This window comes from Lingula anatina, chromosome 1 (assembly GCF_051362555.1).
Source record: "Lingula anatina isolate TDL-2025a chromosome 1, LinAna3.0, whole genome shotgun sequence".
NCBI lineage: Eukaryota > Metazoa > Brachiopoda > Lingulata > Lingulida > Lingulidae > Lingula > Lingula anatina.
The window spans coordinates 16,448,432-16,472,174 of record NC_141767.1 but is presented as its reverse complement, the minus strand read 5'-3'; the positions used below and the strand labels follow the sequence as shown (position 1 = coordinate 16,472,174).

General features: G+C 38.0%; 1 protein-coding gene and 1 long non-coding RNA gene across 4 annotated transcripts in view; one reads left to right on the top strand and one right to left on the bottom strand.

Moving 5' to 3' along the window:
- Window positions 1-1,824: 1,824 nt before the first annotated feature.
- On the top strand, window positions 1,825-21,803 carry LOC106151270 (sodium- and chloride-dependent glycine transporter 1). Its single transcript, XM_013524441.3, has 14 exons — window positions 1,825-2,252; window positions 6,280-6,493; window positions 12,796-12,927; window positions 13,190-13,541; window positions 14,071-14,203; window positions 14,500-14,634; window positions 14,886-14,989; window positions 15,177-15,304; window positions 15,627-15,739; window positions 15,929-16,060; window positions 18,245-18,344; window positions 18,550-18,650; window positions 19,129-19,296; window positions 19,751-21,803. Exons 1-14 carry the CDS (start codon window positions 2,193-2,195, stop codon window positions 19,928-19,930), a joined length of 2,052 nt encoding a protein of 683 aa, XP_013379895.1. The 5' UTR covers window positions 1,825-2,192; the 3' UTR covers window positions 19,931-21,803.
- The window catches only part of LOC147764021 (uncharacterized), a 20,084-nt gene continuing 10,138 nt past the window's right edge, over window positions 13,798-23,743 (bottom strand). The window contains exons 3-4 of one of the 3 annotated variants that reach the window (XR_015334619.1): window positions 19,326-19,393; window positions 13,798-15,348 (exon numbers count right to left, since the gene is read on the bottom strand). This is a non-coding gene — a long non-coding RNA (uncharacterized LOC147764021). Of the gene's footprint in view, window positions 15,349-19,128; window positions 19,394-23,743 lie in introns of those variants that run through there. The other 2 variants (XR_015334620.1, XR_015334614.1) reach the window with 2 other exon arrangements.

The following is a 23,743-nucleotide window of genomic DNA, read 5'->3' as shown; positions in this document are numbered from 1 at the left end:
TTAATACTTATGAGGTGTCTTGTGAGAAAATGAAATTGGAGAGGTCATAACTCTGATTCTTAGAAAAAAAATGGACTGTATTCTGATGTGCGTGCGTGTGACGAGAAGTTCTTACACGATTTTCGTCATTTTACCCTTTCACCCTACAGCCGTTGCCCCTGAAAACTCACCAGGTGTATAAAATACAAATATTTATAGTTCTGTCGAACATTCCTTTAAAGACTCATTCAAGAACGGTCGCATTTTTCAAATGAGAAAGCCGTGCTTCTGGCGATCCTTAAGACGGATATTTCAAAATTTCTATCTGAATACATTTTTGTTTATACATAACTGTGAACGGTTAGCTGTAAAACTATTGCTAGAGAAACCCACTATGCATATAATAATATTCCCTGCCTCTCCTCAAAGTTCATGTTCAACGCTGCTCGTGCTCTCAGCAAGGGTTGTTGCCCGTCAAAGGAGGTTAAAGACATAATATAAAACGCCTGTGCGTGTTGGGATATAGAGTTTCAAAACAATTTTGCTCTTCTTTTCTTTCTTTCTTTTGCAATTATTCTCCAACAATTAATGCTTTTGATAGAACAGAAGTGACCAGAAGATCGAAGCAAGATGAAACGTCAATGTGATAGGTTTCATTCGGACCACGCCCTAAAGAGCGTGGGAGAAATAAAGCTTAGTATCAAACGGAAGAACTCCTGGTGATAAACGTCAAGATAGCGTTGGCTATGAAAGACATTATTTTATTACGGCTAAATATAAAAAAATCCAAGCCACCGTGGTAAAAATTACTAACGTATGAAGTCGGTTTGGTCGAAGGAGCTACATATAGGCCTACTGTACGACGGGAATCGGCGTCGGTTTTCTAATTAATTCTGAAAACATAATGCACGTATTTATGTGCACAGTTGAATGCTGCTACTGTTTTAGATCATGAAGTCAGCCACTTAATAGTTTAAAACATAGAAAACAAGAAATAAATACTAAAAACAGAAAACATCATCGTTGGGCGCAAAAGTTAAAAAATAATGTGAGAAGAGAAGTTTGCAATTCTCTAGCTGGATCCCGTCGTTTTGTTACGCCTTTGATGTGTGAAAAACGTAAACAGTAGATTTCTGTTGTTGTTTAAGTGCAGTGGACGAGTCATTCAAATCGATAGTGAGGGGTCTGAAAACAATTTCAAAATACAGCTGGGAATGTTAATGCTAATGGAAAAATCATGGGTGTAAATTCTTTTGAAACAGGAGAAATAGATGTAAATGCGTCTCAGGTGACAAAATATTCAATCCTTTGGTTGTTTGCAACAAAATGTGACAAAAAAGCTTCATTTATAATCGCGACTTTTAAAAGATGTAACCGCATTATTGCAACGGCTGACGGGTAAACACCTTATCATTTTAGGGTTGAGGTTGCTGAGATGGGCTCAGCGGTTCTACATTTGAGTGGTGATGAAACGTGAGATGGATTCTGTCATTCAATATTCTGTAATGTGCTGGGTCAGTAAATCTGTCCGATCTGTCTTTTTCAGAAGTTACTACTTTGACCTGCTCCGACATAGCACCCATGCACAAAGATTCGTCGTTGCGTTTTTTCCATGTACCTACATTCAGGCCCATACAAGAGTTTGTGTGGGAAGCGCCTCTTAAAAGGAGGAACTATCGGCTTTGACAAAATGATTGCTTTGATAATAGGCTGCGCTCGCTGTATCTGTCACCGTCAAATTGTATGTAAACTTTTGTTCGCCGATGCTACACATGAAAACCTGTTACAGGTGGCATTGGTTTTTCTGCCGATACTCCGGGGATTTGTCAAGTCGTATCTCATTATAGAACTCCCAATGAGCGTATGTCCTCCGTAAATTGTCCCCGTCACCCCGGGGTAGCACAGAGCAGTATGACGTAAAAAGATTTTGTTCATATTCGACGGCCGTCTGTTCATTTTAATGCTATTGTAACTCTTTCAATGAAGACAACTGGGGTGTATCGATTACTCACTGCTGTCAGAAGCTAACTGATTTCCTTTCATGTCAATATGAGAACTTAAGTTGAAAATTTTAATGCCCTCTCCGAGCGGAAGGTTCATGAAACGCATGCGTTAAGTTCAACCTAAGTTAGCGTCCAGCTTGTCACACGGGCGAACAGCAACTACGAAGAGCTCCGGCGTTCTTTGGTTGAAAGAACGTGCCAGCGTTCAAAATGCCCAGTTTTGATAAACTTCGCCTTACGCTTAGTAGTTGTGCCTCTTGCGGCAAAGGGGTAAGTTCATCTATCTTCACTTCAGTTGTTTCATAACCGCTTTTTTATTTGTCATTTTCACCACTTGTATATAAAGAAGTGTTAAGGCCAGTATTTTTTATCAAGTGAACGAGACATAGACAAATATTTGATAACTGCTGAATACATAGATAAACTCGAGGCTGCGGCTCGTAGTCGACTAGGGGAATGATAGCGACAACTGTTTTCAGTAAAATACTTATCTATAGACTAAGCACTACCCAACTTTTAAGTGTCAAGGTATATTTCGCTACCTACGGCTTGCGATTTTCTTGGTGTCTGTTACTGCTAAATGACGCGAGGATCAATGCGCTATTGTCTATGATCAGAGAAACAATAGGCAGGAGACCAAGTAAAACGGAATCGAACGTCGCACAATAAAGCAGCACTTATTTTCCGTCAATATTTCGACTGGGGTTGAGGACCGTGAGAAAGAGATTGCAACCGGAATTTCAGAGTATTAGCCAACCGAGATTGATTTCAATAAAATACGTACAGTAGGGCCTACACCTGGCGAAATTGCATCCATGCAGGGAGAATTTGCGTGCATGCGTGGTTTGTGTGTGTGTGTGTGTGTGTGTGTGCGCGCGCGCGCGCGCGCGTTTGCGTGGAGTTGACAACCCTTTGCTGTATCAGGCTGTTCATCAAAGTAGATCTTTTTAACGGATGGAAATAGAATACGGGATGGTTTATATTAAAGACCATGTTAAACTCAGGGTAAGGACAACTCAACAAGTGTGCTTCATTCTCTCACGTGCCAGTCTATAGTGCAATAATAATGCTGGGGTTCTATGGGGCAGTGTTAAAAACTTAAAATACACCATGTCTGTTTGAAGAGGGCTTTAAAGACCTTGTTACAATTCATGTTAGATATATGCTACAAATACTTACTGCCCAGTCCACGTCACACGGCTGGTTTAACTTTTTTTATCATTCTTTCCCAAAGAAAACAGAATCAAAAAGGCATCAAAGTTGGTAAACAGTTCCCCGGTCTGTAAGCGCTCCAGGCAGTATACCGCTGATCTTGGGGCTAGAAAAATCAACATGTTATTGATCTTACTATTACTTACTGCAATCTGCCATCTCTGATCCTTCTTCACTGCAGTAAATGGAAGTTCACAGCACTGATCGCAACACCTGCAAAATAAAATGAACTTTTTCACTCCCAAAATTATCAACACCGTGAAGATGGACACATCTCATGTAAGCGATCACGTCGTGTTTTAAGTACTATTGAACCGATATTTTCTTTGCGTGTCACAGCAATATAGGAAAAAGTATTATATTAATATTATTCTCTCTGTATGCGAAACTGGGCATTGATTTAAGACTTTCAGTTTCCTAATGCAGAAAAAATACCGCTCTGTTGGGTTATTGACTTGTGGGGTTGTTACCTCATCTTAATCTTAGAATTTCCATTATGGATGTTTATATTTGGTCCCAATTTATTCCTCGGCCATCAGTAAAAAAATTGCGCAAGTTTCAAGAAGCTTTGAAGAATGCAGTTCAAAATTCATGCTGCTGGCGGTCGGATATATCTGTAAGGTTTAACATCCTGTTGCCGCAACAAATAACATATTTTCCTCATGCTACAATAATAATGATAAAATCAATCTGAACAATAGTTTTTTTTTTCGAAGCTCGACGATGAAATCAAGGGCGATTTATGTCTAGCGTTCTTATATAACAGTTATATGACTATTAACACTATCTGGATATAAAATCAATATTGCCCCTCTCTTTCTCTGTGATTTCTGATCTGCTTGAAGTGAGTTTAAGTTAAGGCACGTGTAATGTGATATTGATTCGAAAAAGTACAGACCAATATATGGGAGACAGTGGAGAGAGAGTAGACGACAACTGTCAACATTGGTCAGGTATCTGCTGATTAATCAATTCACTATTAGGTTAACATGTAAATAACCACTGATTGATATTACTATTGTTCATGTTATTTTTCTTGACTAAGTAATTAATGTGGCTTCGTAAAAGCCGGTTACGACGGCACTGTTATTTACAAAGAGATGTTGGACAATAAAAGGTGTTCAGCGTAATCATATTTGTAATTAGGCATAAAGGAAATGGTATCATTACACATTTGATATAACGCAGAGGCACCTTTTTTTACCATGAGTGTAGACCTACTAAGTGTACTTTTACATGTAATCCCACAATCGTGGTCCAAAACATAAAGCTCGCCACATTCCACTACACTAGTATTTTCTTCACAGTCCATCAGCTCCGCCCTTTGTTGTGTTACCGAAATGGTTTTCTTTCAACCCGGGCCATTAAACATCCCACCTGTGCAAAAATAAGTGCTGTGACTGTGAATGGAGTGCTGATTTTATATACCGTCTAGGATACAAATAAAGCGTTATCTTGCATCCTACTGTAGATACCGTGAACAAGCCAAAAGTAACCGTATGCACAATAGTTGAAATATGCGGGAAATACAGATCTCACACTTTAACACAAAACCAAAGTGGACGTGAAGGTGACAATGATATCATGATAATCACATTCAAGAGGCCTAAACATGACAATGGGAATATTTTACCATCCCTGGGCAAGCGAATCTCTGATCCACTAATGAGGCACATTCTTATTCTCAAGTACATGTGCGCAGGTCCGAGTACGCAGGGCCTTTCACGACTTGTTAATGTGTCGTTGATTTGGTTGATAAACTCTTTCGGCTGCCAGGAAATCTTGGGTGTTAAAGTTCAAAGTTTTTGTGGCATTTCAGTCGCACACTTGGTGTTTTTTTCCAATCCACCGCAGTGGCAAATGGCAACCACACTGGCAGCGATGTTTTTTAACATTTCAACAGGTCGTTGAAAAGGGGGCTCAACTTTTCTCTGGTGTGTTGTGCACATGTAGCATCAAGGTTACGCGCACTTTTAAGTTTATTTTACCACAAAACTGTACCTGTTTCCAACTGCTATCTAGGAGTCAACGGAAGTCTCGGTAGCTACATGTATTTCGATTATATTAGGTGAAAACACGTTGTCACAAGCTGAAAATTCTTCTAAAAATAAACCATTTGGCATTCGGTTTTATTAGCTACTAATGAACGTTGTATCTGCACTTCTAGGGCCTATCGTGGATTTAGTTGCTTTATTAAGCAATTAAACGACTAAAATTAACGTCCTTAGGTTTTTACAACCAAAATAATAGGCCCACATCTGTAGATTGCAACGCCATCCATCTACTAGAACACAGAACGTACGTGTTTAAGCACAGGGTCTGAAAGATGAATTCAGTATAAATTTATAGTACCATTTTCATCAACACAACCCATTTAAAACACTGTGCACACCCACCTGCGTACAATGCTAAGATGTTAAGCCTAGGTCCCAACCGAACGTGTGGTCTACGGCCAAAAAAATGGGGAAAACGTGTGAGTTCGTGCGTGAGGAGCACGTCCATCGTGCGACTTTTGGAGAACGCAAACAGCACGTAGAAACTTTTCGACATGATCACAACCGCTACGTGCGATCTAGCTTCGTCCTAGCCGGACGCAAGGAACCTAGACCTAGGCTTTACATGACGTATTGCCTATTAATGTAATCGTATCAATAATGTAACGTGGAGATGGGATGGGGAATTTCCAGAATAGATAGTTTATGATCTTTAAGTATTGTAAAAAAGTGGCAATCGATTTAACCCTCTAAAATTTATGAACCTTGCGTATATAGCAGTTTCACGTTACATCATTTTCAGTCTCAGTGGTTAGTAAAACGTGTCTTACGAGGATTTACGCAATGTTGTGTTACTAATGTTAATGTTACTAATGTACTGAGCAATATGCATTGTCAAGGTTGTGGGAGTTGTTTACTGTACTATGTGGTACGTATCATGTGGGAATACAGAGGTTGCTTGCTTTTCAGCATCTTTTTTAATGTTTTTACATGCAAATATGTCGAGTGAAGCATCAACTAAAAACGCGCCCCATCTGGCGCCAATTGATCAATCTAAACGAAGGATTATTCTGTAATCGACTTCTTTTTAGAAAAACCAGTCGGACGCCAGCGCTGACACTAATGAAAATCTACGACATAATGGGAAACTAGAGAAAGTGGATTCCGAGGAATCTGAAGGCGACGAGAATAAGGAACGCGGGAACTGGACCCGTCAGCTTGACTTTTTCCTGTCCTGCGTTGGGTACGCTGTTGGCCTTGGCAACCTATGGAGGTTTCCATACGTCTGTATGAGAAATGGGGGAGGTGAGTGCATTTTCCCCCTGAAATTTGAATTCGCGAATAGTGCCCCAAAAGGAGAACACGTCAGGTTGATTATGGCAATTGGAAAAAAAATGTATCCATCTGGAGACGTGCTATTGCGTCCTGATCAAATCTTTGTACCTTGATATTATTCTAGTAACATGACCTACAATGTTACGATCCCACGCAGTTAACATATAGGTGTTGCCTTTTTACCTGTCACCGTAAGCAATTCTCCTTCCTCTCACTAACTTCTTACAAAATCCTTTTATAACCCTTATTATTATTATTATTATTATTATTATTATTATTATTATTATTCAATATTGTCCCTTAGGTGGTATGAGAAGTGAACTCATGTTTCCCTTTTGGTCTTCATGAAATAAAAATTAAAATGGCGGAGAGCACGTGATTGCTATGTCCTAACTGTCCAATACAATTTGAATAAAGTCAATAATATAATTAATATAATTAACTGAAACAGCATACTTACATTCTTCACAGATTATCAATTTCAATAGAATACAGACGGGAAGAAGACAACGCTTTGGAAAATCTAAATAAACTATTATTTATAATAGATTGTATTTGTCTATATCTTTAAAAACTGCGATATTTTCCTTTTCATTATCTGTTCTCCTTTACTGTGAGAAATAATAACTGCAATGTTGACTGCATCTTGAATATAGCCTTAATTTCTAAGGGCGCAGGGTAGCTCCAAACTTCATCCTGTCTAACGAAACTTGGCTCATGGCATTGGCACTTTTTATTTACATGTCAAAAAGCCAGGATCTATTTCCATTTAAAATGATTGTCTGTTTCCTCCGTCATAGGTGCGCAGTGTGCATAGAACGCTAGCTATGCGTGTAATGATCACTTCACTTCTTTCATTTTTTTGGCCCGCAGTTCGAAATCACAGAATGGAGTCGTATTACTTTAAAGGCGACCCTAAGTGTTCCCTTGTCGTTCATTTGCAACATTAGACTTCCGAACGCCTGCTTCAATATTTTAGCGAAGACAGGCATCTGAAAGCGACCAACACTTTCTCTTAGGGTAGTAAAAAAATATTTGATGGGGCTATAACAAGATGTCACTGGCAGTGTTCAGAACAATGAAATTGTTTAAAACTTATATAAGAAAAGTATGATTCATGCTCCGTGAAATAGAAATAATACCGCTATTTAAAATTGCACTAATGCCAAGTATGAAATCAAAAGCACTGCACGTAAACGTTAATTATCATTCATAAATTAATAACCTTGAATTTTTGTTTGCAGTACATAAGTGTCTGCGTATCAACAAGTCATAGTTTATTAGTACTGATAAATTGCTGAGGGCCTGTGTTACTTACAAGCACAAAGTTCCATTCCTATTAACCAACTTCCCCACGAAGTGACTGTAAGAAACGTGCAAAATTGACGGTGATTGAGTAGCAACAAAGAACTGGTACCTTATCCAGTCTGCTCTCTACCAGAGGTTAGCTAGATGATTGCGTCATTTTTTTTAAATCGTTGGGAAAAATAAAGGTGCAGAGAAATACAGACAGAAAAGGCTGTGAATATCTGGTGAAAAACACTCTAGGTGATACCGGAAGAGGGTAAATACGAGGAATTGCGAAGTAAAAGGATTGCTTGGACATTAACTTCACATGTGACAAAACCATCAGTTAGGGCGGGAGTGGAGCTATTAGATTGTTTCAACACATAGCTCTGGTGTTAAGTGTTGTGCTGAGAATGTGGCTTTTTTCCAGAAAAATAATTAAAAATATTTATATTTCTGAAACATAGTTAAGATTTGACAGACCCGATCCTGGGAACTTATTTAGCAGTTTTGCTCCACTATTTTACTTTGCCAAGCGCGTAAAAAGGTTAGTATTTAGCCACCACCTGCGTTCGTCACCTGTGCCTTATGCCTAATGGGAAGATTAGCGTCTGAGCTGATAAAAGCTAAAGAAAAGTTAAGATTATACCTTCGAGGTGCGTGAATGGTCTGAATACGTAAAACCAAAAGGTTTTTCAAGTTTGTAACTGTTTTTCTTCCAGAACAAGAAAACTGAATTCCTTCATAAGTAAGGGGTTGAAATCATCGCCACTTGATCTAAGCACATAAATAGACAGTGTGTGTGAGTTTTTAAGTTTGGATAATGATAGTAGATTCCGTTCATAGGAAGAGGGGGGAATTATCGCCACACGAAAAATACCAGATCCCGGAGTTTAATGAGTTAGCTTCAAGATGCTATACGTAACAATAATAATAATAATAATAATAATAATACTGCCCCTCATGACATCCCCGACCCATCATTAACAGACTTCCATCTTTTATATAATGTAAGAAGAAAAAGATTGCTGAATCTATAATTAGTCTTAATTATTTTCTCTGTATAACCTGTAGTAAATATAACACACGTCGGCGTTGTACAATGTTCTAAATTTAAACGTCATCTACGTACGACAGATGAGCAAATTTAGAATATAGTCCTGGATCGTGGGAATGATCAAAGAACCACAAAACCGTATTGAAGTCGGACGAAGTACATCATAGCCAAATGACTCGATGGTACCAAATCAATGTGTTACTTGAACTACACATTTCCAGTTTGTAAAAACTCCTTTGAAGCAAAGAATTCTATTCTGTGCATTTAAACTACCAAGTGGAAGTCCTAGTCCTCGATCCTTGGTCGATGACGCTACATCAATGTCTCAGTGCTCGTCTTCCGGACAAAAACAAAATGTCTTGAATACTACACGGCTGAAAGCTTTCGATCACACTTCTTCGAGGAGCTGGGATATTCCATTGTTCAATGGGTTTCATGACAGCCAGACCAGGAAAAGAAAGCAATCGAATGCTTTTACGTTGGCATTTCAAGCTCTTGTTTCAGGAAATTCACTGCCAAAAGCTATCGTTATGCCTGTTCATTTATGTCTGCTGAATAGTGGCATCCCTCTTGCCCCTGGTCCTGTCACCGACGCCCACTCTAAAGAAAACACTCAAGTGAAACTCGCACTTGCTAAATGGAAAGGGAATCGATGTCACCGCTTGGATGTATGTACAAAAGCGCGGAAAATGTGGGTTTTATATTTATCTATGTTTTGGAAGTGCACTCTTGCATTTTTATCATGAGAATTAATAAATTGAACACAGTGGTTCCTGTGCATGTATCTGTCGTTAAACAGGCAATAAAACCAGTGTCTAAGATATGCTTTTGTCCGTTGCCATCTACCAAATATAAGTATACTTTTCACCGCCAATTTCCTGTTTTAATTTTTCGTTTATCCTAACTTACAACAGTGTGTACATCAAGTCTAAATAATAAAAAACGTTTAACCGGCTGTTTTCAAAATATCAAATAGACATCCCATGACAAGTGTGTGACCGTTAAAAAAGCGTAGCTGTATATAAAAGCGCGTACAGGGGAAATGTGGTGGATCATTGAAATATGGCAGCTTATGAAAAAATGTTAGTTTATCGTTATTACCGTTTTTTAAATTACCGTATATGTACTTAATTCATGTCATCTACGTTTCGTCATTATAAAATTTGCATTTGTTGCTAAATAAAAGTGTACATTTTTGTCGTTTCTACTGCGTGGGCAAATTTCCTAGTCAGCGCTCTTGTGCGCCACATAGTACTTGTACCAAATTGTAAGAAATCGCTAACTTCTGACAGAATGCAAATTTTTGAATGTTGTAATTATGTGGTGGGTTTTCCCATAAGGTTAAATCATTTTATATAAGGATTATTATATAAAATACCACACGTCACGACTAAATGGCACCATTCCACCAGTGTTTCTTAAACTTAGCAGCTACACATACCCCGGTATTTTGACTAATATCTAACGCAACTAAGGACACTGTCACCATTTTCTATTAAAGAATGTAAACATGCACTATTCACATGGTAGTAAAACATATAAATTCCAGGCATTTTCAATTCTTTAACCGTAATGTTCAAAGTAACCCTTTTTGTCCATTAATAGCACTATACATAAACACCTTTTCAGATCATTTCTAAATTTCCGGGCCCCTACAGGTCATTTTTCGGCTTTTAAAAGAATTCGGTGGTTGGTGGTTCAACGCCATCTCTCGTCATAATATAACCAGCTCCCAAATTTCGATGTTTTCTTCACAGTTTTAAAGAACCTCCATCATTGTAAACAAGGCACTTACAGGACACTCAGTGATTTTCAATCACTGACCTTTTCATCATTATATTTTCCATCAGTTCCTTGTCGTCCAAGTCGGCACAGAACGCGCTGATGACTAATTGATAGCCCCGGCGGGATACCAGACAGCCATCCAATGTTACCAAAGGTCCTGTGTCAGTTAAGACTACTAGTAGCACCGACCTGTGATCAAAACACCGCTGTGTGAGCGCAAAGCGACTTTTAATGCAGGTGCAAATTGTTACTAGTGAATAGGAGTCAAAGATGTCAAGTGGAAGCTGATGGCTTTGCTATGTAACTTCATCAATAACAGTTTCCAAATACCCACACATCATCGCTATTTATCCCAGTATATTACACGTCGTTCTGAGCCAACTTTAAAGATCTCGGCTTTCGTCTTCCTGGTTGAAAAGCAGTGCGTTGTTATGTGTTAAATGAATCAAAATTTGTTCATTGCCTTATTAATCACGAAATTATTTAAAACCAGTACCCACAACATAGGATTTTGTTTCGCTCGAATCAATGTAAATGCTACAGAGGCGAACAATCACTATCACAGTCATGATTGCTGCAGGAACTGAAAATGTGCACTTCTGCATAGTCCCAACTCTCGCATTTTGGTTCATTTGTGATACCTTATTTCTTTTAACTTAAAACTGGAGGAAACAGTGGAGAAAATACCTTGTCAACTTCCATCTTTACACCTGCCACATATCGCCTTGATACTAGTTTTCTGATTATGACTTGAATTTCGATAAATTGATTCCGACGTACTGACAAAAATTACTTAAAATAAAGACAGAATGGCATCCTTGCCAGACACATGTGAAACAAAACTCAAATACTTCCTGTTGAACTTAAGTTCGCATAAACAACATTATCACGTGTGGCCAAGATGTACCTCTGCGCCTCCCTCCAGTGCATTTTAGCATTTACTGTTCTACAAACGACGTTTAAAATCAGGCGCGGATCCAGGATTATTTGAAGGGGGAGGGGGAGGTCCGTTTTTTTTTTAGGAATGACAAGCCTCGGATAAGAAGCTGACCCTCGCTCCCTTGACGTGGGGTAAAAATTAGTGTTTTGGAGGGCAAACGGTGCCATCTGGTACGGTTTAGTACTATGATTCAGCTAGTCAAAGTTGTAAATTCAATAGGGGAATATAAGGATGATTATTCTTTCAGAAACTGAAGGGAGGGGGGGTCAGGACCCCCCCCCCCCCCCCCACACACACACCCCTTAATCCGACAGTGAAAATTGACTACCCCCAGTACGTTCTTGCAAAACCTCCTATAGAACAATGCCGCATGTGACGTTTAGAACTGACTACCTCCCCGCAAATAGAACCACCTACCCAAGAAAAATTTCCTGCCCACTTCCCTGGATAAATGGAGTAACAGAGAACGTGACGAGGCTTATTAGGCCCTTAGTTACCTGTGAACAGTCGTCTACAAAATGGAGTCACGTGAGACTTGCTGTTTGAATACAACGTCCGTGGAATTGGTGATTAAATCGACGTTCAACAATACTTGCAGTGTCAAAATATCATATTATATACGTTATTGCAATAAAAAGAGCAAAAAATACTGACAAAATGAATGAACGTGGGATTTACAAAATCCCGCCTTGATAATACGTGAGGTCAAGAGGTGACCTGAGGTCGTGACGTAACAATTTTCTAAGGCCAAGCATTCAGAGTAACGAGGGGGGGGCGTTAAAAAGCCGAGTAGACAATATTAACAGGTTATTGTTATGATGGCCTACTGTACGCGTACATATTATAACTACTAAAACCAATTAATCTGAGTTTGAGAATATCACCGCATTGTTTATAAATATTCGATCTTGACCGAGTTTTTTTACAACAATAGGGCCTACACTTGAGTGTTATTCTTTTTCGTTTTGTGTGATTTTTACATTTATTAACAACCAAACAGCCGAGTGTGGGGGCATTTTTCAGTTTTTATAGAATTTTCTATATAGTCCAATTGGTTAAACATGGCACATATGGGTTGCATAATATTTATCAGTCACGAAACTTTTAAACATAACATTGTGTTACAATTGCATATCACATGTTTTTTTAATGCGGCGATTGGTGGTCCATACTGAAAATAATCAACAATCTCTCTCATTTCAGGAGCATTCCTTATTCCTTACTTCTTGTTCCTATTTCTGTGCGGCATTCCTCTGTTCTTTATGGAGTTGTCTGTAGCCCAGTTTTCCAGCAGCAGCCCACTGAGTTTATGGAGGATATGTCCACTCTTCAAGGGTAAGTGCTTGATAAACCTCTCTGCACTGGTCAGTAAGTTCTATGAAAGACTTTGCTTTTTAAATATATTTATATATCCATGCACGCACGCGCGCACCGACACATTGACGTTACATTTTAGTACTGCGCACAGGTTTTTAAACGTAAAAAAATTAATTGCATACATACAAAACAGCATCTATAGTATACGCTATAGAAATATCATGTATTCAAATTTGCTCCAAACACATACGAAATGTACTGGTATCAATTTTGTCTTAAGGCATAGGGTTTGGCATGGTCTTGGTCTCTGCAGTGTTCTGCATCTATTACAACGTGATTATGGCCTGGGTGTTCTACTACCTGGCCATGTCATTTGCCGCTGACGTGCCGTGGGGGACGTGCGGAAACTGGTGGAACACGGAGAACTGCGTCAGCAAGGACCGTAAGCTTAACGTCACGTACGCTTTGGCCAACTGCACCAACTCCTACCTGAACTCGTCGCTCGACTTCATGGCTTACCAGGTAGAGGAGAACGAGACGCTTGTGATTAATGAAGAGTTTTACTGGAATTCAACGTGTAACAATACGATGATTGAGCCGAAAGGGGTCAGCTCGACGGAGGAGTTTTGGCTGTAAGTTAGTGATAGTTGTGATATTAACAAACGATTAACTGTTGAGGTTTCTAAATTGTTATATTTCGGTTTGAATTTCATAATGAGATATTTTGGTCTTTGATTTAAAGTTCCTTAATGTTTAACCTAAATGTAAGTTGCACACCCACTGTGGGCCTGCTTCGCCTTTTTCAAGTTTTCACATATTTTCTGCTTGCACGATAAGCATGCAAGTGTGCAGATTGACATTTGAAAATGAAGAAGCTGGAAGACAGTGGCCTATTTTTGCTATCTTATATATTTTATTTTTCAATTATATTTGTATGAGACAGCATATTTAAACACCCCAATTCGAGTCCAGGGCCCCGTAACTCGAAAGCATCGCGCGTTGCGACCGAGCGCAAGAGTCTCGATTCCATAACTCGCCCATACTCGCCCCATATAAAACACTGTAGCCTCTATGTGATATCGCTATTCGCGATGCTTTCGAGTTACGGGGCCCAGGTTAAAAACATTCAATGTCCACTGTTATGGGTATTCTTGTTCACAGTTACAACCTGTTAGATATTTCCCCCGGTATAGAAGATCTAAGAGGAATAAAATGGCAGTTGTTGATTTGTCTGATAGTAGCCTGGATCATAACGGTGCTGTGTGTGGTGAAAGGTGTCAAGTCTTCGGGGAAGGTAGGAGGAATCTTAGCGAAGTTCACATGATTGCAAGAGAATTTCCCTCTTTTCATTTCTCCCGTAGATCTTTAAAGTTTCGAAACCTCCATATGTAAAACTACTAGATTGTTAAGCAGGCTTACTCCAAGAAGGCATATCTATTAGGTACAAAATTAATGCCACCATAATTCTGTTTGTTAGCCTGGACGCGATTACGATATTTATAATACATTCACTTTTTATCAAAGTGTGCTTATGTTTTTTCCACAGAACCACAGTGAGAAAATTTTTCTTTCAGTTTTCCTCTTTTTTAGGTCGTGTATGTGACGGCCACGGTGCCTTATGGCTTCTTGGTGATCTTAATGATTCGAGGCTTGCTGCTTCCTGGGGCAATCGATGGCATCAAGTATTACGTGACACCTAATTTCCAGAAGTTAACAGAGCTTAATGTTAGTAAAAATTGTGTTTTAAAAACCTTTACCCTGGTACTCCTTTGTTTGCTTGTTGTTTGCTTCATTTATTCTTCCCAACGTGCCTTCAGCATACATAGTTACGAGCCACCGTGTTCGAATGGAGTGCAACTTGTGTTTGATGTGCTTAACTGGTCGGTAGCTCAGCAGATATTTCATAGTGTGCGCTGGATTTAATGCTTTTAAGTGAGTGATATTGATAACGTGGAGTTTCTTGTCCATATTTCCAGGTATGGTGTGAGGCGTGTCTTCAAATCTTTTATTCTCTTGGACCCGCTTGGGGTGGACTTATCACAATGGCTGGCTATAATAGGTTCCACAATAATATGTACAGGTATTTATTATTTCACCTGGTATTTTTAGATTATGCTAAACTAACTGCTGTTTATGCATATTGTTATTAGATTATGAAAAAATAAAAAAATAACAAAATACTTTAAAAATCGATGATAAAATCAACTGGTGAGATTCTGTTTAGAATTTTAAATAAATTCTACTATTAAATTTTTGGTACATTTCAGAGATGCCATCATCATTCCCCTTGTAAATTGTTTCACCAGTTTCTTTGCTGGATTCGTCATTTTCTCTGTGATTGGTTTTATGGCCAAGGAATCAAACACCCCTATCGACCAGCTAGGGATACAGTCAGGTATGGCACGTGTTTTCTTCTTCTTTTTTTTTCGTGAGCACCATCTGAAATTTAAAAAAAAGGAATCCCGTTTCCACTTCTTAAAAGATTTTTAAAAGATTTTTTAAAGTTGTCTGAAAGTGTCTTTCTCCTTCTCTTTCCAGAAAGGGAAAGATGAATGGTCTATATAATGGTCTATATATCCAATAAAGAGAATGCTTAATACAAGTAAATGAATAAATAAATACATTATTTAAATAATTTATTTAGTGATGGTTAAAAGTTTCGTGTAAGAAGCCTATCCAGTTTAGTAAACACTTATATCGCGGGTTTGTTCTTCCAGGCCCTGGTCTAGCTTTTGTTGCGTATCCCGAGGCGATAGCGAGGCTTCCGATATCTCCACTCTGGGCTATTATGTTTTTCCTGATGTTGCTGACTCTCGGACTTGACACTCAGGTTTGGCAGAGTGTTAAGCAGAGCACATTTTTAAAATAAAAATAATCGTAATTTCAGTAGTAAATAATTAACGTTTGGGATAAAGATATTTTGAGTGTGTTTAAAGTTGAATGTTTGCAACTTCTAAATAAATTGCTCATTTATTTACATTTATTATATAGTAAAATTGAGATATTGGCCTTATTTCAGTTTGCAACGCTGGAAACTCTGACCAGCAGTTTCGTCGACGAATTTGCTCAGTTTTTAAGAAAAAGAAAAATGCTGTTCACCACATTTGTGTGTCTTATAGAGTTTGGATTGGGATTACCGTGTGTAACTAGGGTATGTACAGACTTGACATTTAATATGGAATATTTTAGTTTAGAAGGTATGCCTAGGTAAAAATGCGTTCTTTTTTCAAAGAAATCCGATCTCATATAAGATATGTGAATGGAAAAGTGTGTAGTGAGGTGTGTCTCTACTAATTAACTGACTACCATGTTTATTGCACTGCTGAATTGTGTAATATGCAATGATTTAATTGGGTAGTGCTCCTTTGGACTGGTCCAAGCTTGGGTGTGCCAAAGCATGGTTCTATCAAAAAAGTATCCATATGTCGGCAACTACTGCATAAAATAATTGGAAATTTTGCATGCAAGCGGTCGGTTTGCAGTGCTTAAAATGAACTAAGTGGTGTTTTAAAAAATGCTTTATCTGTGGTAGAATGGTGCTAAAATGAAAGACATTGTCAGACAGATTATTGCGTCAAACAGAACGGTCCGCATAGTTTTATAGAGTAATGCCCAGACTGATGTACCTACACAGAGGCCACACCCAATGTATCAAAATCATGCCAGCAGGGTACAGGACTCACTGTCTTTCGGGATATGCTGCTGCAACTGAACAAAAACCACCCAGTCCGTTCAGAACGAGGGCTAAATTGCTCTCAAAAGGCGGTTTTCAAGGCCCTTAGCGAATAACAAACTTGTTTAAGCAGGTTAGAATACCAGACGACCTCCGGAAACCTACTGTAAACGGTAAAACAGCGTCGTCTGTTTTTTTAATGAATTGGGGACCGTGACAGTTTCTGGGTAAAACACTGAAACCGCGTGGCTTTCTTTACTGAGGTCAGATTTCACCTGTACCGCTCAATTAGTCAAAACAGAATTTACAGACATCCAGAAGAGACCTATGATGAAGAGTGTGCCAAGTCTAAAGTGACTAGGGTCATTGACAGCGTCAGTATCTGGACTGGATACCACATTGGTGCCAAAACACCAAGAGAAGTCATCGATGAAAACCTGAACCAGATCAAATAAAGGAATAATCTGGGAACCACTTGACTATCATTTGATAGGGGGCACCTTAGGAACAATTTCAGGTAGCACGGTGAGAGTGCCGGATCACACAGAACACTCTTTATAGCAGATAACTTTCAGAACCAAGGGACTGAGCAACTTCCTTGGTTATCAAAATCGCCAAATTTGAACCACATAGACAATATGTTGGTAGGCCATTACTAGCCGAATCAACAGCTTACATGTCGTGCAACAAAACTGAACCAAATTGGACAAGTTTTGGTCAATGCCTGGAATATTATTCCAGATTGAACTCTAAAAACCTATCCCAAGAAATGCCTTGCCGCTTGAGAGACCTGGTAGCAGCCAGAAGAAGTCAGGCGTAACAGCGACCGTTGCTGTGACTAGACACTGACATGAGGGTCCTTTGTGGGGCGTGTTACTCTTTTACAGACGATCATTTGTAAAATATGGAGATCCAAAATACCAATTTTAATGGTTGCTGTATGACATAGAATAGGCAATGTTTTTTTGTTTGCTTCACTGTCGAATTCAATTAATGAACTGATGCCACACTGACATAAAGAGATCAATTAAAGTTATTAAAACACGATTTTAATCCCTATTTTCATTTATTAGTCAGCTAAATAGGTAAAATTTGATGAAAAGTGATTTGGAAAAAAAATATTCCATATTAAATGTCAAGTCTGTATTTGAAATCGATGTTCCGTCTTTAAGTGAGAGAGTGACAGACCCTTTCGAATAAAACATGCGTTCTTCTTCTGTAAAAGTTCCATGTTAGGTGTCAAATCGTTTACTTAAATTGCATCTCTACCTACAAAACATTTGATCTTTGAAAGCAATTGGAAAACAAGGAGATAAAGATGTTACATCGGTAAACAGTTTGCCTTAATCTGTTTTCACTGTCGCAATCATGACGGCTGTTATCCTTTATTAATGTGTACATTTTGCAATCAGTGTCATTTCCACTCTTGCGTTTAAGGTGCATTTTCATCCCTTTATATCTTGTTCTTGGGTGACATTTTTTTAGATATCTTATCACACAGAGTCGGTTGAAAATATCCCAAACATCACCGCCACTTTTTAACAGCATTACAATATAGAGTTAAAATAGACGCTTTGTATTAAATTACTGGGTTTTTACCGCAAAGACTGCTTAAGATTGCGCACGAGGCTAAGCCTTTCTATCACATACTGTTTGTTTCAGGGAGGAGTGTACGTGTTCCAGATAATGGACTGGTACAGTGCCGCATTCGCCGTTGTCACAATGGGATTGTCTGAAGTCCTGATCATAGCTTGGATATATGGTAATTAGACAGGAGGCGGAGATGATACCACTAATTTGTACGATTATTTTTTTAAATCATGTTATGATAAATTATTGTATTCGTTACCGTTTTTTTTTTATTATTTTATTATTATTATTTTTTTTTTTTTTTTTTTGGAAAAGGTGATAAGCTATACGTGTGTTTGAAATGTCTTGATCGTATGATCTATTTTTCATTTCACCAGGTGGGAACCGATTGTACGACGACATCGAGATGATGATCGGCTACAAACCAAACATCATTTGGCAGATATGTTGGAGGTTCTTAACTCCTGTGCTACTTTTTGTAAGTTCCCCAGTACATTATCACAATAGCTTACTAGCAAACTTCATCTAATTTCACAAAGTATAGATTTTGGCGTAACGAGATATGTGTAACTTCAATTAAAGTAATAATGCTAGTCCTTCCACAAAAATGCGCTCTGCCAATATTGTTTGCTTATTTTAAAAATGATATTACCGGCTAGGTTTAATATCTGTGGTTACAATGCTAAAATCACATGTTTCAGACTGTTGTTAGAATTTTTAGATAATAATATATGACGGCAGACGCGCATTTTTTAAAGTTCATAGTTTAATTAAGTAAAAAATAACTGCCATGACGCTGTTTCAAAAATTTTAACGACAACAAAACTCCGGCTCCGTGTCCCGTTCGAAACAAAAAAGACGCAAAGACTGTCTTCCCTATCGCAATCGTGATTGCAGCAGGCACTATGATTTTTTTTATTTAGTATCAACTTCGCTCTGTCACTTTATCTTTTCAGATTGCATTTGTGCTGACTGTCAGAGACTATAAAGCTCCCTTCTACGGCACGTACAGCTACCCACCCTCTGCCATACAGTTTGGATGGTTCCTCGCCTCCGTGCCGCTCATACCCATACCTATAGTGGCTGTGTATCAAATCTACAAAACACCGGGACCTTTTACGCAGGTATGGTCAAGGGGTGTATTTATAGTTACCTGCGGATCAAAGATATGAAAAAGGGTGGGATGTGGCGATTCTTTGGCTCCCCTTCTGCTCATATCTCCTGAAAATGTACATATACAAAGTAAATTATTTTTTGCTCGTGAATACTAAAGATAATGATTTATGTTTTTAAAAATGCAGTCTTGAGTGTATGAAATCTGCTTCTATGAGGAAACGTAGGTAGGATACGTGGTTTTGAAGAATTTAAGAAGTTTCTTATATGGCCATTTTATAAAGTCTTAATGGCTGGAGAGCCGGTCGCATATATTTATTCGTTTTATAGCATCATTACAGGTATACTTTTAGTGGGCACTCGGGGAAGTAAATAATACACACTAATTGCTATGGAGTATATGTATAGTGCGAATCAGTTGATGGTTTTTATAACATGTTTGCATTGGGATATTTTTATTTGTAGCGTATCAGGACACTGCTTAGGCCGTCTGAGGATTGGGGTCCAGCGGTTGCTAAGTACCGAGCGTCTTACAAATATCGGTGTGACGCTGTCAGGGTGCCGACACAGGAACCGGATCAGGAAGATCCTGTTTTTGAGGAATCGAAGGAGCCCTTAGACGATACTGACGATTCAAAAGTATAGTCACTGGTATACAGGTGTGACTGGATTGTACCTTGTAACTGTGAATTTGAATAGATTGTTTGAAAGTGACACATGCAAATCTGGTTATACATGTACAATATAGTGGTACTTGGTTACATAAATTATATTTCGTATTACTCTTCATACTGGTACAGTAATACTCTTAATAAAGAATCGCTGTTGCTATGACTTGCACTTAGAACAAGCTGTGTTGAGATTTGTTCCAATCAAAAATAATGAAATTTCGGTACCTTCAAATTTCCGATCCCAGCCTACTAATCGGACATAATAATTGCTTTCTCCCTTCTAGTAATGCAGTCCTACGCAAAGTACACATAATGCTATTTCATTGACTATAAGATGTCACATTGGTGTCACAATGTACAAATAAGAGACCATTCCCAGACCCTACCGTACTAACTGTGGATCGATCTATCTCCGAGGGGATTTTTACTAAATTGCAATCAACTTACGCGGCTTAGATGTCTTCAGTAGGCGTGCCAGACATCTAAGCCGCTTAAGCTTAAAACAATTTAGCGAGAAAACCCTCGGAGATGGATCGATCCTGTTGGGTCGATCTAGGTATGGGAACCCAGTCTAAATTTGCTATGCAACTGAACACGCAGTTCGTCCAACACAGGCAATAACCTTAAGAGGAGCAAGCCAAAGCATTCTTACATCTTGTAGAAGTGTACTTGCACTGACGTCATCGTGTAAGAGAAGTTGTGAGTAGTTTAGCCATGGAACAAGGAGTCGTGGGGGTTTTCTTTACAGCAAGGCGCAAGAACTATTTTAACAATTATAATGAAACATAATATGATGTGTGGTTAACAGTTTTTAAATGTGTCATAAAATCGATTGGATTGAAATTGTGAACAGTACGTTTAAGTTGGTTGTAGTAGAATATCAAGTAAACTAGAGATCAACGTCTTTTTCTGTCCGTAACTCAAGTTGATAAAACTGTTTCTGTACAGGAAGCAATGTCGATACCATTGTACTACAAGTGTATTCGTCAAATATAAACCAGTGCCTTCAGATATGTATAAACAGCAGTAGAGTAGACCGCTTTTAAAATGGCGTTTTTCTTTTCATGTTGGCTTTTGTTAGTCGGTATTTGAGTGTATATATTTGAGTTTTTAAGTGTGACTGATATATTATTGATAAAGAGAATGAACTAGAAGTGTTCTGTTATTTATTTTATCATAATTTTTTACGAATTAGATAATTAACTCATATATGGTATTGTAAACAGTTTCTTTCAATCGTATCCCTTGATGGACAATTTTCAAAATTATGTACCAGTATGTCAGAAAGTAGCATTTAATGATTTCTTGGGTTAGCAAAAGTTAAAGTATATGTACATAATGTCACATGCGATGATAGTATTGGAGTACATGTAGATTGCTCCGCAATGGCTTAGTTGAATATTATATACATGAACGAAATTATAGAAAACAGCGTTGGCCATATTAACTTGTATCGCCGTAGAAACATTTAGACGATTTTTGTGTAAGATATCTTGTACAGATTACGCAGTATATGTTTTAGGTTGTGTTATCCTTAGTTTAAACGTGTAGTATATGTACCGCTTTTTCGTTGCTTGCCAAGGCCGAGATCTGGCATGTACAGTTAGAATCAATGTCAGTAAATGGAATCCATCTGAAATCTTTTTTGGTCATCATTATACACAGTGGGGGTATTCAGAGCTAGTTGATATGTGGACTAACTAGTCCGCGAATCATATATGGCGCGCACTTGGATTCCCTCTTTCCACGCTTGCCCTCCCAGCAGGGGACACGTTTTCAAGTTGGTCGCGCCATATTTGACTAGTTCGTTCGAGGATCAACTGGTTCTAAATGCGCCCTGAAAGTTTAACTCAAAGTTTACAAAGTACATTGTTGAAAGCTTCTATCTGTGTCGTAAAACAGAAAAACCCGCACACTATATAGCAATTTCAATAATCGATTGTAAAACATAACAATAATAAGCCATGAATGAATTCTGGTGCAGTTGGAAACACTGTCCGTATTATTTGATTTGTGTATCGGGTTTTGAACAAACCTGAACACCATACATACACATACACACACACACACACACACACACACACAATTTATAAATACAAAAAACACAGCACACGAATAAATTATTTATACACATGGATTGAAGCATGAAAGCAGGAAAACGCAAAAGTAAACGGTCCAACTCATTTTAAGTTTCCCGCACGGCTATCAGCGCGTTGGTTTTTGGGCAGGTGTGAAAAGAATTGTAACCCAATCTCAAACCAGTACCCACCTAGCATAAAAAATGAAGGCTGGTATTTTGGGGGTTATCACGTACGATACGAACTATCTCCTAAAGACTTCTAGCAGGTGAGTGCCCAGAAAAAATTATGTAACAGGGACCTGTAGCTGATATATATACCTAAAGTGTGGCCAAAAAACAAAAGATGTAACCGTGGTTGGTTACTGATATTTTAGGTGATTAGTCAATCATGGAAAATGATATGAACGCAGCAGCCAGCCTTGTAACTTCTTTACTTCCTTACTCCTCATACACGAGCTACAGATCACGCAGGCAGTAACAGATTTCCCCTGGGTTCTCTCTCTCTCTCTCTCTCTCTCATATATAATGACTCTTTATACTTATAGGTTTAAGAAAAAATTGCATGTTTTAATTGATACAATTCAATAACTGATATATATATATATATATATATATATATATATATATATATATATATATATATATGAGTGATTTCAAAGTAAGATCTCTTTTCCGTCACTCTGCTTCTTCCCTCCACATCTGAGATCCAATCATACTGATTCCTGCGTGCCACAAATCAATTAGGCGCGTTTTATTAACTTTTCAACTATCATGACTATAATATTCAAAATGTTAATTTTATTTTATTCTATCTCGGATTATATATTTGTGTCCGGTTTGTAAACAAGATTAAAATAACTTAACACTGGGACTGCATTACTTCTTTTAGTTGCCCCAAACATGAATATATTGTGCGAGTAGGAAAGTTACATAACGCTCGGGCCTATGACTTGCTGAAACCAAATTATCTCAGGCATGGTAACTATTTTGGTGGAAGAGGTCAAAAGAGCCAAATGTCAATAATGACACCAAACTTTTTCCTCGACTTCAGTGTCATCACTTAGTATCCTTTTCCTGTCAGCTTTAAATGAGCTTAATACTCAATATTTAATGAATTTAAAGCAATAATAACTCTTCGTTTCGGCCAAAAAATGAATTTTCCTGGAGTAAACAACAATTTTCCCATACTTACCAATGGTTAATGAATCCATTTTTACATTCAAAGTTAGTCCCTGGTTTTTTTCTAAAAAGTTTGGTTTTTTTTAAAAATCTCTTAAGAGATTTTAACAGAGTATAGACATCAATGGAGGTCACATTGTCTAAAGACAATTTCAAATATCAGAATAAAAGCTATAACTGCTGTTTTCTTGGTAAAACAGAATATATTATATTTCTATGAGTTATTCACAAGGTTTTTATTGTGAAATATAGGTCTCATACGAAGAGTTATTATCCCTTTAATATTTAAATTTATTACTTTGAAGAAAGCTTTGTTTCTCATTTTGTCTTCTCTATTGCGATTTAGATTTGAATTTAAGAGTGAAGATAAATTGTATAACTCGTGAATGCCGCCTTTTAGATCTCCGCCTTTCGTGAAACGAAATCATTATATCCAATGATTCGTGATTTTCAGGGTTTTGGAAATCATCTGTGAGATATGACTAAAATTTTTTATTGTATTTTGTGAATTGATTATTTCCTTGAACT

Excerpts from the sequence above, each read along its gene's own strand:
- LOC106151270 (XM_013524441.3), top strand. The coding sequence starts at position 2,193 with ATGCCCAGTTTTGATAAACTTCGCCTTACGCTTAGTAGTTGTGCCTCT. Across the intron at positions 18,651-19,128 it reads TAACTCCTGTGCTACTTTTT|ATTGCATTTGTGCTGACTGT; the intron begins GTAAGTTCCCCA and ends TTATCTTTTCAG. Across the intron at positions 19,297-19,750 it reads CACCGGGACCTTTTACGCAG|CGTATCAGGACACTGCTTAG; the intron begins GTATGGTCAAGG and ends TTTTATTTGTAG.